Source organism: Panulirus ornatus, chromosome 21, assembly GCF_036320965.1.
Source record: "Panulirus ornatus isolate Po-2019 chromosome 21, ASM3632096v1, whole genome shotgun sequence".
Classification (NCBI taxonomy): domain Eukaryota; kingdom Metazoa; phylum Arthropoda; class Malacostraca; order Decapoda; family Palinuridae; genus Panulirus; species Panulirus ornatus.
Genome location: NC_092244.1, coordinates 19,686,600 through 19,707,194, shown reverse-complemented (window position 1 = coordinate 19,707,194; position 20,595 = coordinate 19,686,600). Strand labels below are relative to the sequence as shown.

Below are 20,595 nucleotides of genomic sequence, written 5' to 3'. Positions count from 1 at the left end.
TAATCAAGGCAGCCAGTCCACAGTCCATTCACCTGTTCAATTCTCCTCTTCAGTGATGGTCAATAAAATGAGTACCTATCATAGGCTTGGGGTAGTGTGTGCATGTGTTGTATACAGACATAGGAGTAAAGACATGGGACATACATACAAGGTTAAGATACTGGGTAACACGAGTGCAAAAGTCTCTCCTTGTAACAAACAAATAATAATTAAAAAGTAGTAATTACACATGTAGCCCATTCAAAAAATATACAAGGGGAAAGGTAACTGAAAGAAAGGGGGGTATAACTGAGTTGATGATATATAATCCTTCAAAGAATTTTAATTATCCAGAACAAATATACAATGAAAACAACAAAGGAGCCATCAAGATGGTACATGAAGCAGTCAATCATACACTTCTCAGAGAAGGTAATGATGAAGGATTTCAACTATAAGGAGACAGATTGGCAGATTTGGATTCTCTTGGTGACAAGGAATCAAGGAGACATATGTTCCTAGAGTAAGTACTGGTATACCACCGATTTTCCAGCAACTGATGGTTCGGCACCTCCTTTAGTCCAGACAAAATTACGTGTGGGAACTAGAAATTACAGCGGCCACCAGACTAGTTTACTGGGTATCACCACTTGTTGGTCATGATACTGCAATTCTGTGAGATTCTTAGCTTATTTTGCTTAAATTCAGCCTTCGCTATTGCTTCTAAGACATATGAGAGTGTCAGTCGTGGTGTTAAACGTAAACGCCAGTCCATATTGATCTAAGATAAAGTAGAACTGTTGAAAAAAATAGTCCGTGGTGTTTCAGTTCATAAGCTGCGTGATATCTACAGTATTGGTTCATCAACTGTTTATGATATAAAGAAGCAAAGGGAGAAAATATTGAAATTCTATGCAGACAGCAACTCCAAGAAGCAAATGAGGATTAGAAAAACTATGAAAGATGGTAAGAGTACTGAGCATGATCGAGTGATGATGAATGGTTTCAACAGCGTCGGAGTGATGGAGTGGACTTGTCAGGTAGCATGATAATGGACAAGGCTAAGTTGTTCCATAAAGAACTTAGCTTACAACATGAGCGTGACTATAGCGAAGGATGGATTCAAAAATTCAAAAAGTGTCATGAAGTTTCCATGAATAAAGTGTGCGTAGAAAAGAAGTCTGCAAACCACAAAGGAGCTGCTGAGTATGTGGACGAATTTGCAAAACTCATAGCTGACGAGCACCTCAGTCCTGAGCAGGTGTATAATGCATTTCATTTATTTATTCAATTTACATTTAATATTAGTTTAAATTTCTAGTAGTCCATGGTATACTTTAGACACATGAGAGATGTATAATTAGTGAGTTAGAGGTGTGTTGATGAATCATTATTACATGACCATGGTTGGTCCGGCAAAATGGTCAATTTGGCAAGGCTTTGGAACCAAGAGTGCCAGAAAATCAGTGGTGTACCTGTACTTTAAAATTTCATGTACCAGCATGTCAGTGAACATACTAGGATGAAAGGGACTGACTCACCCTCATTACTATATCTTATCTTCGCTTGCCTAGAAAGACTAGCATGGATAATGATAATATCATATATGACACACCATTTGGAAAAGGTGATCATGTAATGCTAAAGTTTGATTATGTGATAAATGAGGATATTAAAAGAGTAGATATGAAACAGGACTTGAGGAGGAGATATAATCATGGAAACTACAGAGAACTTAACAACTTCTATGGTGGCATAAATTGGAACATGGAGTTCAGTAGCCAAGAACCAGGGAATTGAGGTAAAAAGTTTTGTGAAATTTACAATATGAGAGTGAGAACATGTGCACATCTTGCTTTGAATATTGAAGGAAGGTTTAAAAAGAGGGAAGAATCATTTAATCAAAGATATCAAAAAGCCTGAGGCTAAGATACGTAAAGGCAAATATATAAGCAACACTTCAGCTACACAGCTTATGCAAGATATGGGAGAAAATAATTGAGATAGTAGGTTAAGAAAAGATGAACAAAGAAATTCTGAAAAAATAGTACTGATAAGGCAGGTGAAAATCCAAAACTTTACCATAAATTCATTAGAAGTAGATCGTCAGTTAAAAAGCAGCTAATCAGGTTATGGGATTCAGAGGAACAATAGCAGAGCATGATGGAAGGTTGCGTGTGGAATAGAATAACAAGTTCAAAAGTGTTTTCATAGTGGAAGACACTATAGCTCCATCACTTGTGAGATGGAGGCCTTACAAAAAGTCAGGATTGCTAGAAAAGACATTAACAAAATACTAAAAGCTCTTAACTCACATAAAGCTCATGGTCTTGAAATCAATCTTATGTGCTGAAGATGTGTGCAGATACATTAGATAGACCTCTTGTTCAAGATGTTGCTGGAAAAAGGGAAAGTGCCAAGAGTGGAAAAGGCTGAACATAAAACCTATCTAAAAGAAATGAAAGAGAAGAGGCAATACAATACAGATCAGTCACCTCGACGAGCATTGTCTTTAACGTACTATTAAAGTTAATAAAAAGGCAAATGGATGACTTTTCTACAAAGGAGAAATCACCTAATTGAGAGGCACCACAGTTTTAGGGAAAGGAGATTGTATGCAACAAACCTCTTAGATAAGAGAGAATGAGCTATGTCTTAGACAAAAGGGAGGGCTGGGTAGATTTTTTATATCTTGACTACAAGAGATTATCTTATTAGAGGGAAACAAATGAATTCCTTCTCCAAATGAGTGGAGGTCACCAGTGGAGTGCCCTAACATTCTGTCTCGGGACCATTATCCTTTCTATCTATCCATCCATCTATCTATTTATATATATATACATTTCCTGTGTGGCGGGGTAGCAACAGGAATGGATGAAGGCAAGCATTTATGAACAAATGTATGGAAGTGTTGAAGAATGTGTGGAAGGTGGGAATGTTATCTTGGAGAGCAAAAGTGGGTATGTTTGAGGGAATAGTGGTTCCAACAATGTTACATGGTTGCAAGGTATGGGATATAGATAGGGTTGTACGGAGGAGGGTGGATGTGATGGAAATGTATGAGGATAAAATGTGGTGTGAGGTGGTTTGATCCGGTAAGTAAAGAAAGGGTAAGAGAGATGTGTGGTAATAAAAAGAGTGTGGTTGAGAGAACAGAAGAGGGTGTGTTGAAATTGTTTGGAAACATGGAGAGAAAGAGTGAGGAAAGATTGACAAAGAGGATATATGTGTCAAAGGTGGAGGGAAGGAGGAGAAGTGGGAGACCATATTTGAGGTGGAATGATGGAGTGAAAAATATTTTGAGCAATCGGGGCCTGAACATTCAGGAGGGTGAAAGGCATGCAAAGAATAGAGTGAATTGGAATGATGTGGTATAATGGGGTCGCTGTGCTGTCAATGGACTTATCCAGGGCATGTGAAGTGTCTGGGGTAAACCATGGAAAGGTCTGCAGGGCATGGATGTGGAAAGGGTGCTGTGGTTTCAGTGCATTACACATGACAGCTAGGGATTGAGTGTGAGCGAATAAGGCCATTTTTTTCTTTCCCTAGCGCTACCTCACTGGCAGGGGGACTATTTCCTGTGTGGTGGGGCAGTGACGGGAATGGGTGAAGGCAGCAAGCATGAATATATACATGTGTATATACATGTAATGTGTCTGTGAATGTATATGTTGATATGCATATGTATGTGTCTGTGTATGTATATGTTGATATGCATATGTATGCATATGTGCATGTGTGGGTGTTTATGTATACATATGTGTATATGAGGGGTTGGGCCATTCTTTCGTCTGGCTCCTTGTGCTAACTCACTAACTCAGGAAACAGGGGTTAAGTATAGTGATGATAATAATAACAATAATAATAGTACTTAGAAAAGCAAATGGATTTGTATGTAGCATTTATGGATCTGGAGAAGGTATATGATATAGTTGATAGAGATGCTCTGTGGAAGGTATTAAGAATATATGGTGTGGAAGGCATGTTGTTAGAAGCAGTGAAAAGTTTTTAACAAGGATGTAAGGCATGTGTACGAGTAGGAAGACTGGAAAAAGATTGGTTCTCAGTGAATGTAGGTTTGCGGCAGGGGTGCGTAATGTCTCCATGGTTGTTTAATTTGCTTATGGATGGGGTTGTTAGGGAGGTGAATGCAAGAGTTTTGGAGAGAGGGGCAAGTATGAAGTCTGTTGTGCATGAGAGAGCTTGGGAAGTACGTTGTTGTTTGCTGATGATACAGCGCTGATGGCTTATTCGGGTGAGCAAATGCAGAAACTGGTGACTGAGTTTGGTAAAGTGTGTGAAAGAAGAAAGCTGAGAGTAAATGTGAATAAGAGCAAGGTTATTAGGTTCAGTAGGGCTGAGGGGCAAGAAAAATGGGAGGTACGTTTGAATGGAGAAAAACTGGAGGAAGTTAAGTGTTTTAGATATCTGGGAGTGGATTTGGCAGCAGATGGAACCATGGAAGCGAAGTGAATCATAGGGTGGGAGAGGGGGCGAAAGTTTTGGGAGCATTGAAAAATGCGTGGAAGTCGAGAAAGTTATCTTGGAAAGCAAAAATGGGTATGTTTGAAGGAATAGTGGTTCCGACAATGTCATATGGTTGGGAGGCATGGGCTATAGATAGAGTTGTGTGGAGGAGGGTGGATGTGCTGGAAATGAGATGTTTGAGGACAACATGTGGTATGAGGTGGTTTGATCGAGTAAGTAATGAAAGGGTAAGAGAGATGTGTGGTAATAAAAAGAGTGTGGTTGAGAGAGCAGAAGAGGGTGTTTTGAAATGGTTTGGTCACATGGAGAGAATGGGTGAGGAAAGACTGAGAAAGAGGATATATGTGTCAGGTGGAGGGAACGAGGAGAAGTGGGAGACCAAATTGGAGGTGGAAAGATGGAGTGAAAAAGATTTTGAGTGATCGGGGCCTGAACATGCAGGAGGGTGAAAGGCGGGCAAGGAATGGAGTGAATTGGAACGATGTGGTATACAGGGGTTGACATGCTGTCAATGGATTGAACCAGGGCATGTGAAGCGTCTGGGGTAAACCATGGAAAGTTTTGTGGATCCTGGATGTGGAAAGGGAGCTGTGGTTTTGGTACATTATACATGACAGCTAGAGACTGAGTGTGAACAAATGTAGCCTTTGTTGTCTTTTCCTAGCGCTACCTCGCACACGTGTGGGGGGGAGGGGGTTGTCATTTCATGTGTGGCGGGGTGGCGATGGGAATGAATAAGGGCAGACAGTATGAAGTATGTACATGTGTATATATGTATATGTCTGTGTGTGTATATATATATATATGTATACGTTGAGATGTATAGGTACGTATATATGCTGTGTGTGGACGTATATGTATATACATGTGTATGTGGGTGGGTTGGGTCATTCTTTCATCTGTTTCCTTGCGCTACCTCGCTAACGCGGGAGACAGGGACAAAGTATAATAAATAAATACATATATCTTTTTACACATGTACATATTCATACTTGCTTGCCTTCATCCATTCCTGTCACTACCCTGCCACACAGTAAACAGCATCGCTACCCTTCGCTTCAGAGAAGTATTGCCAGAAAGACAGATAAAAAAGGCCACATTCGTTCACACTCAGTCTCTAGCTGCCATGTGTAATGCACTGAAACCACAGCTCCCTTTCCACATCTAGGCTCCACAGACCTTTCCATGGTTTACCCCAAACGCTTCGCATGCCTTGGCTTAATCCATTGATGGCATGTCGACCCTGGTATACCACATCGTTCCATTTCACTCTATTCCTTGCAATTCTTTCACCCTCCTGTATGTTCAGGCCCCGATCACTCAAGATCTTTTTCATTCCATCCTTCCACCTCCAATTTGGTCTCCCACTTCTTCTTCCCTCCACCTCTGACACATATATCCTCTTTGTCAATCCATATATGTGTGATAAAAAACCACAGTAACATCACACAACTCTGCCTCATACCCATCTCTACACTGAAACTTTCACTTAACTCTCCATCCACTCATAGACGTGCTTCTCTCCAGAAAGCTTTCACACCATCTAAAATTTATCCTCCCCTTACCCATGCATCCATAAAACAGGCCATAATGCATTCCACTCGAGTCTGTCATACACTTCCTCCAGATCCATAAAAGCTGCAAACAGATCCATAAAAGCTGCAAACTGCTTCTTACCTTTCACTAAATACTTTTCCAAAGTCATGATCACTGCAAAAATTTGGTCTATACATCCTCTTTCTTTCCTAAAACCCACTTGTCCTCACTTATTCTGCATTCAGTTACTTCCATCACTCTATCAATCAGTAGTCCTGCATACACTTTTCCAGGTATATTGAACAAACTTATTTCTCTTTATTGACTAAACACATCTTCTGTACCTTTTCCTTTGAACAAAGGAATAACAACAGCTTTCACCCAATTTTCAGGTACACTCTTCCGCTTCAAAGCTAAATCACTTATCAGATGCATCACTCTATCACACTTTCTCCTCCATACTTCAAAATTTCAGTTGTAATCCCATCCACTCCAGCTGCCTTTCCTATCTTCAGCCTCATTACTGCCCTCTTTACCTCCCTTCTTGCTATGGGCCCCTGCACTTGTATCCTTTTACCTCATCCTTTTGATTCAGTAACTCCTCTTCCTTACATTTCACATTTCCATTTCCACTCTTACATCCACCTCTTTTCCATTTCACCACCTACCAGCATAATTTCTTATTTTCTTATAACTTTTCCCTAAATTTTCTTCCAAACTCTTCATATACCCTTTCTTTGCTCTGCTTATCAGCCTCTTAACATTCTGCTTAAACATCTTATATTCTTCCCTTCTCCTTTGCTGAACTTCCACTCATAAATTCATTTCAAGCAATCTACCATGTTCTTTTTTCCTTTCTTCCACAGCATTGCTAACCTCATCTGACTACCAGCATTTTCAATTTCATTCTTATATCTCACAACCTTGTGTCCAAATACAAACTTTAACAGTCTTTCTCTAAACATTCTAAACACCTCATTCACATATGACTGCATCCCTACATATACTGCACTTTCATCTAAACTTTTTGTCACCCTTTCATATTCCTCCATGCATGTGAACAACTTGCCAGATGGTATAGATTCCTAACTGAATATGTTTGCAGATGATGCATAAGTCAGGGGTAGTGAAAAGTAAGGGGGAATGCTTCAGCTTACAAAGGGACCTTAACATACTCCAAAGTTGGTTTGATACATGGCTACTGAAATTCAATCCAAGTAAATATATAGTAATGAAGATGGGAAAAAGTGAAAGAAGGCTTCAATATGATTATCATCTAGCAGGATTAAGCTTCAAGATTCTGTGCATGAAAAGGACTTGGGAATCAGCATCATTCCAAACCTATTATCAGAGTCCCACATTAGGAGAATAGCAAAGGAGAAAAGCTATCTGCTTAAAAATATTAGGATACCTGAACATACAGGAGGGTGAAAGGCGTGCAAGGAATACAATGAATTGGGATGATATGGTATATCAGGGTCGACCTGCTGGCAATGGATCAAACCAGGGTATGTGAAGTGTCTGGGTTAAGCCATAAAAAGTTTTGAGGGGCCTGGATGTGGAAAGGGAGCTGTGATTTCAGTGCATTACACATGACAGCTAGAGACTGAGTGTGAGCAAAAGTGACCTTTGTTGTCTTTTCCGAATGCTACCTCGCATGCAAGCAGGGGGAGAGGGGTGCCACTTCATGTGTGGTGGGGTGGTGGCGGGAATGGATGAAGGAAGCATGTATAAATATGTACATATATATATATATGTATATGTATGTATACGTTGAAATGTATAGGTATGTATATGTGCATCTATGGGCGTTTATGTATATTCATATGTATGTGGGTGGGTTGGGCCATTCTTTTGTCTGTTTCCTTGCACTACATTGCTAATGCGGAAGACAACAACAAAGTATAATAAATAAATAAATAACCTTTCAAATACATGAATAGGGCCAAAGCTAGAATATCCTACTCAAGCTAAGTCACCTCACCTGTAGAAGCACAAACAGCTTTAAGAGAAGGTCCAAAGGAGGACAATAAACATGGTACCAGAATTGAGAAATCTATGGTGAATGGCAAGACTAAAGGCTTTAAATCTGCTAACTCTAGAAGAGAGAAGAGTGAGGGGGTGACCTGATCACAATCTTTAAATTCTTAAAACAGATCGATGATGTGGACAGTGGACCATTTGGGAGATGTAAGAAGAGAGCAAACAGAAGACAAAACATGAAATTAAACAAAAAACTTGTTAGCACAGATGTAAAGATGTACTTTTATGGTGCAAAAGTGGTGGATGAAGGGACCAGAATGAACGAGTACATGATTGATGCAAAAGAATGCAGCATTGAAGGTGACCTCAAAAGTAATTTGTTGGTGATCAATTTTATCACTCTTTTTGCAAATTTCAACATTATTGATGAGATCCTCACTTGTAGTTAAAACTAATTCAAATACATTCTCATGTTTCTCATTTATGTGGATTAAAGCACTATCAAGCAAATTCAGAGTCCATGACCGGAGCTCATGGTAAGCAATTCCCTCCCACATAGATACACCATCTCTTTCTATTACTGAATTCCAGATGACTGGCTATGCATGACCTTCTTTCCCTAAAATCATATTGTCTCAAAAGGTTCCTCCTTTACAAGAAGACATTTACTTGCTTTCTTATTATCTTTACCATTGTTTTACAAACCATACCTGAAATGAGACAGGCCTGCAGTTCCCCATCACCTTTCTTAAACACAGGCACAGCCTTGCAGCTACAGGAGCTCCTGAAAAGAAGTCCTGGGTAAAACCAGGATCTTCTCTTAAGATGTCCTGGGATAATAATTTTTTTTTTCATACTAATTGCCATTTCCCACATTAGCAAGGTAGCGTTAAGAACAAAAACTGAGCCTTTGAGGGAATATCCTCTCTTGGCCCCCTTCTTTGTTCCTTCTTTTGGTAAATTAAAAATGAGAGGGGAGGATTTCCAGCCCCCAGCTCCCTCCCCTTTTAGTCGCCTTCTACGACACACAGGGAATACATGGGAAGTATTCTTTCTCCCCTATCCCAGGGATAACAATGAAATGTATAGGCATGCATATGTGCGTGTGTGGGTGTTTATGCATATATATGTGATGTATATATGTGTATGTGGGTGCGTGAGGCCATTCTTAATATAACAAATAAAATATACTTACTTCATGCCCCAAGAGTCCTTTCTGTCTTTAAGGGGCTCCTGCAGTGCTCAGAAAACTGACCACATCCACTGGTTGGGACCAGGGGTCATAAAGTGTAGTGATATTGTATGTGCATATATGTATACAGAGTGCAGGGCAAATGAGCACAGTAGTAAGTGTTCAAAGTCTTCATTACAATAGCAACACAATCTATTACCCTTCCAATACCAAGGCAGCATGGTCCTTCCTAGTTGGTGGATGCCTGCCACCTACTAGAGTTTTTCTTAACCATCTTTCTTTCTATATTCAGATTCAGCTTGAAAAGTAACTAAATTATCATCTTATTTTTGCCACAGCTGACAAAAGAAAAGCATTGCAAAGAAATGCACTGATGGTTGACTTACTTTGGAACAAGTGACACAACATAAGAGTCTGTCTGGTAGAGAGTCTGAGATTTGTTAGTCTTGACATTAGCTGCACGAACTTTTCCCTCAAGCAAGCCAAAGATAATTGGTCCCTCAAATGGCCATGTCAGACATGTCACTTGTGATGACTGTACAAATTTATTGCATATAACCTTCTTTTCTCCCCTGTAAAAAGAAATGTAAGATCTTAAAGCAAACCGACTAGCTTTAAAACATTTGAATACAAATAAATCATTTTTTTTTTGTTTAGGAGGTAGCGCAAGGAAACAGACGAAAGAAATGGCCCAACCCACCCCCATACACATGTATATACATACACGTCCACACACACAAATATACATACCTACACAGCTTTCCATGGTTTACCCCAGACGCTTCACATGCCCTGATTCAATCCACTGACAGCACGTCAACCCCGGTATACCACATCGATCCAATTCACTCTATTCCTTGCCCGCCTTTCACCCTCCTGCATGTTCAGGCCCCGACCACTCAAAATCTTTTTCACTCCATCTTTCCACCTCCAATTTGGTCTCCCACTTCTCCTCGTTCCCTCCACCTCCGACACATATATCCTCTTGGTCAATCTTTCCTCACTCATTCTCTCCATGTGCCCAAACCATTTCAAAACACCCTCTTCTGCTCTCTCAACCACGCTCTTTTTATTTCCACACATCTCTCTTACCCTTACGTTACTTACTCGATCAAACCACCTCACACCACACATTGTTCTCAAACATCTCATTTCCAGCACATCCACCCTCCTGCGCACAACTCTATCCATAGCCCACGCCTCGCAACCATACAACATTGTTGGAACCACTATTCCTTCAAACATACCTATTTTTGCTTTCCGAGATAATGTTCTCGACTTCCACACATTCTTCAATGCTCCAAGGATTTTCGCCCCCTCCCCCACCCTATGATCCACTTCCGCTTCCATGGTTCCATCCGCTGCCAGATCCACTCCCACATATCTAAAGCACTTTACTTCCTCCAGTTTTTCTCCATTCAAACTTACCTCCCAATTGACTTGACCCTCAACCCTACTGTACCTAATAACCTTGCTCTTATTCACATTTACTCTTAACTCTCTTCTTTCACACACTTTACCAAACTCAGTCACCAGCTTCTGCAGTTTCTCACATGAATCAGCCACCAGCGCTGTATCATCAGCGAACAACAACTGACTCACTTCCCAAGCTCTCTCATCCACAACAGACTTCATACTTGCCCCTCTTTCCAAAACTCTTGCATTCACCTCCCTAACAACCCCTTCCATAAACAAATTAAACAAACCTACATTCACTGAGAACCAATCACTTTCCTCTCTTCCTACACGTACACATGCCTTACATCCTCAACAAAAACTTTTCACTGCTTCTAACAACTTGCCTCCCACACCATATATTCTTAATACCTTCCAAAGAGCATCTCTATCAGCTCTATCATATGCCTTCTCCAGATCCATAAATGCTACATACAAATCCATTTGCTTTTCTAAGTATTTCTCACATACATTCTTCAAAGCAAACACCTGATCCACACATCCTCTACCACTTCTGAAACCACACTGCTCTTCCCAATCTGATGCTTTGTACATGCTTTCACCCTCTCAATCAATACCCTCCCATATAATTTACCAGGAATACTCAACAAACTTATACCTCTGAAATTTGAGCACTCACTCTTATCCCCTTTGCCTTTGTACACTGGCACTATGCACGCATTCCGCCAATTCTCAGGCACCTCACCATGAGTCATACATACAAATAAATCATAAATTACCCTATTTCAAATACTTTTAAAAATCATAATTTCAGTAGTACCATGTAATCTGCAAATTGTTTCTTTTTTATCTCTATATCATCAACAATCTCTGTACTAAAATATAGCAAAAGGTGACCTCACAACATAAGGATTTTCAGAAAAATTAAGAATATTAATGCATATATATGTAGAGCCAGAGGGAGGAGGTCAAGTTGAAGGTGCAAGGGTTGAAAAAGAGGGCAAATGAGAGTTGGGGTGAGAGAGTATCATTAAACTTTAGGAAAGATAAAAAGATGTTTTGGATGGAGGAAAATAAAGTGCATGAGAGAACAAATGGGAACACTGGTGAAAGGGGAAAGGGGAAAGTGGTAACAAGTAGAGATGAAGTGAAAAGGAGATGGAGTGAGTATTTTGAAGGACTGTTGAATGTGTTTGATGCTAGAGTGGCAGAAGTAGGGTGTTTTGGTCAGGGTGGTGTGTGAAGTGAGGTTGTCAGGGAGAGTGGTTTTGTGAAGAGAGAAGAGGTGGTGAAAGCTTTGCTAAAGAAAAAATCCGGCAAGGTGGCGGGTTTGGATGGTATTGCAGTTGAATTCACTAAGGAAGGAAATGCTGTTGACTGATTGGTTAGGATATTCAATGTATGTATGGATCATGGTGATGTGCCTGAGAATTGGTGGAAAGCATGTATAGTGCCACTGTACAAAGATAAAGGGGATAAAGGTGAGTATTTAAACTACAGAGCAATAAGTTTGTTGAGTAATCCTGGAAAACTGTATGGAAGGGTATTGATTGAAAGATTGAAGGCATGTACAGAACATCAGCTTTGAGGGGAGCAGTGTGGTTTCTGAAGTGGTAGAGGAAGTGTGGATCAGGTGTTTGCTTTGAAGAATGTGTATGAGAAATACTTAGAAAAATAAATGGATTTGTACGTACCATTTATGGATCTGGAGAAGGCATATGATATGGTTGATAGAGATGCTTTGTGGAAGGTCATGAGTATATGGCATGGGAAGTAAGCTGCTAGAAGTAGTGAGAAGTTTTTATTAAGGGTGTAAGGCATTTGTATGAGTAAGAAGAAAGGAGAGCGATTGGTTTCCAGTGAAGTTCAGTCTGCGGCATGGGTATGTGATGGCCATAATTTGTAGATGGGGTGGTTAGGGAGGTAAATGCAAGAGCTTTGGAGAGAGGGGCGAGCATACAATCTATTGGGGATGAGAGTGCTTAGGAAGTGAGTCAGTCATTCACCGGTGATACAGCACTGGTGGCTAATTCGAGTGAGAAACAGCAAAACACAGGTGACTGACTTTGGAAAAGTGTGTGAAAGGAGAAAGTTGAGAGTAAATGTGAATAAGAGCAAGGGTATTAGGGAAAAGTTAACTGGGATGTAAGCTTGAATGAATGGAAAAAATTGGAGGAAGAATTTTTAGATACCTGAGAGTAAACACAGAAGTGAGCGGAACCAAGGAAGTGGAAGCAATTCATGAGGTGGGGGAGGGGCCGAAGGTTCTGGGGGCGATGAAGAATGTGTGGAAAGAGAGAACATCATTTCGGAGGGCAAAAATGGGTATGTTTGAAGGAATAGTAGTTCCAACAATATCATATGGGTGCAAGGTATGGGTTATAGACAGGGTTGTACAGAGGAGGGTGGATGTTTTGGAGATGAAATGTATGAGGACAATATGTGGTGTGATAGGGTTTGATCGAGTAAGTAATGAAAGGGTAAGAGAGATGTGTGGAAATAAAAAGTGTGGTTGAGAGAGCAGAAGAGGGTGTGCTGAAATAGATGGGACATATGGAGAGATGAGTGAGGAAAGATTAGCAAAGAGGATATATGTGTCAGAGGTGAAGGGAAGAAGGAGAAGCAGGAGACTAAATTGGTGGAAGGATGGTGTGAAGAGTATTTTGAGCAGTCAAGGCCTGAAAGTACAGGAGGGTGAAAGGCATGCAAGGAATAGAGTGAATAGATAAAATGTGGTATACTGGAGGCAACACACTGTCAATGGACTGAACCAGGGTATATGAGGCATCTTGGGTGGGCCATAGAGGGGTCTGTGGGGCCTGAATATGGATGGGGAGCAGTGGTTTCGGTGCATTACACATGGCAGCTGGAGACTAGGTGTGGGCAAATGTGGCCTTCTTTGTCTGTTTTCCTGGCACTACCTTGCTGAAGCAGGGGTAGTAATGCTATTTCCTGTGTGACATGGTGGCGACAGGAATGGATGAAGGTGAGCAAGTATGAACATGTATGTGTGTATTATGTATACATCTGTGTATGTGTATGTATATCTGCATGTGTGGGCATTTATGTATACATATGTGTATACGAATGGATGGGCCATTTTTCGTCTGTTTCCTGGTGCTAACTCGCTGATGCAGGAAACAGCTATTAAGTGATGAGAGTAAGAGAGCTTGGAAAGCAGACCTGTGATAGGAAGTATCGGGAGAGACTGAGTGTAGAATGGCAAAAGGTGAGAGTAAATGATGTGAGGGGAGTGGGTGAGGAATGGAATATTTAGGGAAGCAATGATGTTTTGTGCAAAAGATGCATGTGGTATGAGAAAGGTGGGAGGAGCAGATCAGAAAGGGTAGTTAGTGGTGGGATGAAGAAGTAAGATTATTACTAAAAGAGAAAAGAGGCATTTGGATGATATTTGCAGGGAAGTAGTGCAAATGACTAGGAGATGTATAAAACTCTGTGGCAAGAGGTCAAGAGAAAGGTGCAAGAGTTGAAAAAGATGGAAAATGAGAATTATAGTAAGAGATTATCATTAAAGTTTAGGGAGAATAAAAAGATGTTTAGGAAGGAGGTAAATAACGTGCATAAAACAAGAGAACAAATGGGAACATCGGTGAAGGGAGCAAGTGGGGAAGTGATAATAGATAGTGATGGAGTGAGAAAGAGTGGAGTAAGTATTTTCAAGGTTTGTTGAATGTGTTTGATTATAGAGTGGCAGATATAGGGTGTTCTGGTCAGGGTGGTGTACGAAGCGAAAGGGTCAGGGAGAATGATTTGGGGAAGACAGGAGTGGCAGTGAAAGCTTTGCACAATATGAAATCCAGAAAGGCAGAGGGTTTGGATGGTATTGCAGTGGAATTTATTAAGATGGGGGTGACTCTGTTTGTGATTGGTTGTTAAGGATATTCAGTGTATGTATGGACCACGGTGAAGTGCCTGAGGATTGGAGGAATGAATGCACAGTGCCACTGTACAAAGGCAAAGGGGATAAAGGTGAGTGTTCAAACTACACAGGCATAAGCTGGTTGAGTATTCCAGGGAAATTATATGGGAGGGTATTGACTGAGGGTGAAGGCATAAACAGAGCATCAGATCGGGAAAAGCAGTGTGGTTTTAGAAGTGGTAGATGTGTGAATCAAATGTCTGCTTTGAAAAATGTATGCGAGAAATACTTAAAAAACAGATAGATTTGTATGTACCATTTATGGATCTGGAGAAGGCATATGATAGGGTTGATATAGATGCTTTGTGGAAGGTTTTAAGGGTATAAGGTGTGGGAGGTAAGTTGTTAGAAGTAGTGAAAAGTTTTTACAAAGGATGTATGGCATAAGTACGATTAAGAAAAGAGGAGAGTGATTGGTTCCCAATGAATGCTGGCCTGCAGCAGGGGTGTATGATGTCCTCATGGTTGTTTAATTGGTTTATGGATGGGGTTGTTAGGGAGGTGAATGCAAGAGTTTTGAAAAGAAGGGCAAGTATGTAGTCAGTTGTGGATGAGAGGGCTTGGAAAGTGAGTCAGTTGCTGTTAACTAATGATACAGCACTGGTGGCTGATACAGGTGACAAACTGTAGAATTTGGTGACTGAGTTTGGTAAAGTGTGTGAAAGAAGAAAGCTGAGAGTAAATGTGAATAAGAGCAAGGTTATTAGGCTCAGTAGGGTTGAGGGACAAGAAAAATGGGAGGCAAGTTTGAATGGAGAAAAACTGGAGAAGGTGAAGTGTTTTAGATATCTGGGAGTGGATTTGGCAGTGAACAGAACAATGGAAGTAGAAGCGAGTCACAGGGTGGGGGAGGGGGTGAATGTTCTGGGAGCATTGAAGAATGTGTGGTGAAAACATTATCTCGAAGAGCAAAAATGGGTATGTTTGAAGGAATAGTGGTTCCAACAATGTTATATGGTTGTGAGGTGTGGGCTATAGATAGGGTTGTGTAAAGGACGGTGGATGTGTTGGAAATGAGATGTTTAAGGGCAATATGTAGTGTGAGGTAGTTTGATCAAGTAAGTAATGAAACGGTAAGAGAGATGTGTGGTAATAAAAAGAGTGTGGTTGAGAAAGCAGACGAGAGTGTTTTGAAATGATTTGGTCAAAGGAGAGAATGAGTGAGGAAAGATTGACAAAGAGGATATATGTGTCAAAGGTGGAGGGAACACGAAGTGGGAGACCAAATTGGAGGTGGAACGATGGAGTGAAAAGATTTTGAGCAATCAGGGCCTGAACATGCAGGAGGGTTAAAGGCTTGTAAGAAATACAGTGAACTGGAACAATGTGGTATACTAGGGTCGACATGCTATCAACGGATTGAACCAGGGCCTGTGAAGCTTCTGGGGTAAACCATAGAAAGTTTTGTGGGGCCTGGATGTGGAAAGGGAGCTGTGGTTTTGGTGCATTATACGTGACAGCTAGAGACTGAGTGTGAACAAATGTGGCCTTTGTTGTCTTTTCCTAGCGCTACCTTGCACACGTGCGGGGGGAAGGGGTTGTCCTTTCATGTGTGGCGGGGGCAACGGGAATGAATAAAGGTAGCAAGTATGAATTATGTACGTGTGTATATATGTATATGTATGTGCATGTATATATATGTTGCTCCCTTGCTGATGCAGGAAATGGCAAATAGTATAAAAAAAAAAGTATATATATGTATACTATCCCTGGGGATAGGGGAGAAAGAATACTTCCCACGTATTCCCTGCATGTCGTAGAAGGCGACTAAAAGGGAAGGGAGCGGGGGGCTGGAAATCCTCCCCTCTCTCTTTTTTTTTTTTTTCCAAAGGAAGGAACAGAGAAGGGGGCTGGACGAGGATGTTTCCTCAAAGGCCCAGTCCTCTGTTCTTAACGCTACCTCGCTGATGTGGGAAATGGCGAATAGTATGAAAAAAAAAAAAAATGTATACTTTGAAATGTATAGGTATGTATATGTGCATGTGTGGACAAGTATGTATATGCATGTGTATGTGGGTGGGTTGGGCCATTCTTTTGTCTGTTTCCTTGCGCTCCCTCGCTAATGCGGGAGACAGCGACAAAGTATAATGAAAATAAATAATCAAATATGATAAAGTGGCAGATATAGGGTGGTTTGGTCAAGGTGCTGTGCGAAGTGAAAGGCTCAGGGAGAATGATCTGGTAAACAGAGAAGAGGTAGTGAAAGCTTTGCAGAAGATGAAAGCCGGCAAGGCGGCGGGTTTGGATGGTATCGCAATGTAATTCATTAAAAAAGGGGTGACTGCGTTGTTGACTGGTTGGTGAGGATATTCAGTGTATGTATAGTTCATGGTGAAGTGCCTGAGGATTGGCAGAATGCATGCATAGTGCCACTGTACAAAGGCAAAGGGGATAAAGATGAGTGTTCAAATTACAGAGGTATGTTTGTCGAGTATTCCTGGGAAAATGGTTGAGAAAGCAGAAGAGGGTGTATTGAAATGGTTTGGTCACATGGAGAGAATGAGTGAGGAATGATTGACAAAGAAGATATAAGTGTCAGAGGTGGAGGGATCAAGAAGTGGGAGACCAATGGGAGGTGGAAGGATGGAGTGAAAAAGATTTTCAGTGATCGGGGCCTGAACATACAGGAGGGTGAAAGGTGTGCAAGTAATAGAGTGAATTGGAACGATGTGGTATACCGGGGTCGACATGCTGTCAATGGATTGAACCAGGGCATGTGAAGCGTCTGGGGTAAACCATGGAAAGTTTTGTGAGGCCTGGATGTGAAAAGGGAGTTGTGGTTTCAGTGCTTTACACATGAAAGCTAGAAACTGAGTGTGAACGAATGTGGCCTCTTGTTCTTTCCTAGAGCTACCTCATGCGGGGATAGAGGATGCTATGTGTGGCGATGGGAATGAATAAAGGCAGCAAGTATGAATTATGTACATGCGTATATATGTATATGTCTGTGTATGTATATATGTGTATACATTAAAATGTATAGGTATGTATATGTGCGTGTGTGGACGTGTATGTATATGCAAGTGTACGTGGCTAGGTTGGGCCATTCTTTCTTCTGTTTCCCTGCACTACCTAGCTAACATGGGAGACAGCGACAAAGTATAACAATGAGATAAATAAACATTATTATTATTATTATCATTACCATTATCATATCCAATGACAGCACGTCGACCCCAGTATACCACATTGTTCCAATTCACTCTATTCCCTGGTTCAATCAATGATAGCATGTCGACCCCGGTATACCACATCGTTCCAATTCATTCTATTTCCTGGTTCAATCCAATGACAGCAGGTCGACCCCAGTATACCACAACATTCCAAATCACTCTATTCCTTGCATGCTTTTCACCCTCCTGTACGTTCAGGCCCCAATCGCTCAATCTCTTTCTAACTCCATCCTTCCACCTCCGATTTGGTCTCCCACTTCTACTCACTCCCTCCAGTTCTGACACATATATCCTCTTTGTCAATCATTCTTCATTCATTCTCTCCATGTGAGTACACCATTTCAAAACACTCTCTCATCCACACTCTTTTTATTACCACACATCTCTCTTACCCTTTCATTACTTACTTGATCAAACCACCTCACACCGTATGACATACTGTCCTCAAACATCTCATTTCCAATACATTCACCCTCTTCCACACAACCCTACCTATAGCCCATTCCTCACAACCCTATAGCATTGTTGGAACCACTATTCCTTGAAACATACCCATTTTTCCTCTCCAAGATAATGTTCTCGTCTTGCACATATTCAAGGCTCCCAGAACTTTCGCCCCCTCCCCCACCCTGTGACTCACTTCCTCTTCCATGGTTCCATCTGCTGCTAAATCCACTCCCAGATATGTAAAACACTTCACTTCCTCCAGTTTTTCTCCATTCAGACTTAACTCCCCATTAACTTGTCTCTCAACCCTACTGAACCTAATAACCTTGCTCTTATTCACAATTACTCTCAGCTTTCTTCTTTCAAACACTTTACCAAACTCAGCCACCAACTTCTGCAATTTCTCACTCAAACAGCCAACAGCGCTGTATTATAAGTAAACAACAACTGACTCACTTCCCAAGCCCTCTCATGCATAACAGACTGCATACTTGCCTCTCTCTCTCCAAAATTCTTGCATTCACTTTCCTAACAACCCCATCCATAAACAAATGAAAAAACCATTGAGACATCACGCACCCCTGCCGCAAACCAGCCTTTAATGGGAACCAATCACTTTCCTCTCTTCCTACACGAACACATGCCTTACATCCTCAATAAAAACTTTTCACTACCTCTAGCAACTTATTTCTGACACCATATACTTGTAATAACTTCCAGAGAGTATCTCTATCAACTCTATCATATGCCTTCTTCAGATCATAAATGGTACATACAAATTCAGCTGTTTTTCTAAGTATTTTTCACATACATTCTTCCAAGCAAACACCTGATCCACACATCCTCTACCACTTCTGAAACCACACTGCTCCTCCCTAATCTGATGCTCTGTATATGCCTTTACCCTCTCAATCAATACCGTCCTATACAACTTCCCAGGAACACTCAACAAACTTATACCTCTGTAATTTGAACACTCACCTTTATCCTCTTTGCCTTTGTACAATGGCACTAAGCATGCATCCCGCCAATCCTCAGGCACTTCACCATGAACCATACACACAGTGAGTATCCTCATCAACCAGTCAACAACACAGTTACATCCCCTTTTTAATAAATTCCACTGCAATACCATCCAAACCCGCCACCTTGCCAGCTTTCATCTTCCACAAAGCTTTCACTACCTCTTCTCTGTTTACCAAATCATTCTCCCAGACCCTCTCACTTTGCACACCACCTCGACCAAAACACCCTCTCTCTGCCACTCTATCATCAAACACATTCAACAAACTTTCAAAATTCTCACTCCACCTTCTCACTTCACCACTATTTGTTATTACCTCCCCATTAGCTCCCTTCACCAATGTTCCCATTTCTTCTGTTGTCTTACGCACTTCATTTACCTCCTTCCAAAACACCTTTTTCTTCTCCTTAAATATTTCTATATTTTTTATTTATTTTGCTTTGTCGCTGTCTCCCGCATCTGCGAGGTAGCGCAAGGAAACAGAAGAAAGAAATGGCCCAACCCATCACCATACACATGTATATACACACACGTCCACACACGCAAATATACATACCTATACATCTCAATGTACACATATATATACACACACAGACACATACATATATACCCATGCACACAATTCACACTGTCTGCCTTTATTCACTCCCATAGCCACCTCGCCACACATGAAATACCATCCCCCTCCCCCCTCATGTGTGCGAGGTAGCGCTAGGAAAAGATAACAAAGGCCCCATTCGTTCACACTCAGTCTCTAGCTGTCATGCAATAATGCCCGAAACCACAGCTCCCTTTCCACATCCAGGCCCCACACAACTTTCCATGGTTTACCCCAGACGCTTCACACGCCCTGATTCAATCCACTGACAGCACGTCAACCCCGTTATACCACATCGATCCAATTCACTCTATTCCTCGCCCTCCTTTCACCCTCCTGCATGTTCAGGCCCCGATCACTCAAAATCTTTTTCACTCCATCTTTCCACCTCCAATTTGGTCTCCCACTTCTCCTCGTTCCCTCCACCTCCGACACATATATCCTCTTGGTCAATCTTTCCTCACTCATTCTCTCTATGTGCCCAAACCATTTCAAAACACCCTCTTCTGCTCTCTCAACCACGCTCTTTTTATTTCCACACATATCTCTTACCCTTACATTACTTACTCGATCAAACCACCTCACACCACACATCGTTCTCAAACATCTCATTTCTAGCACATCCACCCTCCTGCGCACAACTCTATCCATAGCCCATGCCTCGCAACCATACAACATTGTTGGAACCACTATTCCTTCAAACATACCCATTTTTGTTTTCCGAGATAATGTTCTCGACTTCCACACATTCTTCAATGCTCCAAGGATTTTCGCCCCCTCCCCCACCCTATGATTCACTTCCGCTTCCATGGTTCCATC

General features: G+C 41.3%; 1 protein-coding gene across 1 annotated transcript in view; it reads right to left on the bottom strand.

Annotated features, from left to right (window-relative positions):
• Positions 1-20,595, bottom strand: part of Oseg2 (intraflagellar transport protein Oseg2) — a 560,852-nt gene that overhangs the window by 527,665 nt on the left and 12,592 nt on the right. The window contains exon 3 of the mRNA XM_071675913.1: positions 9,565-9,750. Within this exon, the coding sequence (XP_071532014.1) occupies positions 9,565-9,750 (186 nt within the window). The remainder of the gene's footprint in view (positions 1-9,564; positions 9,751-20,595) is intronic.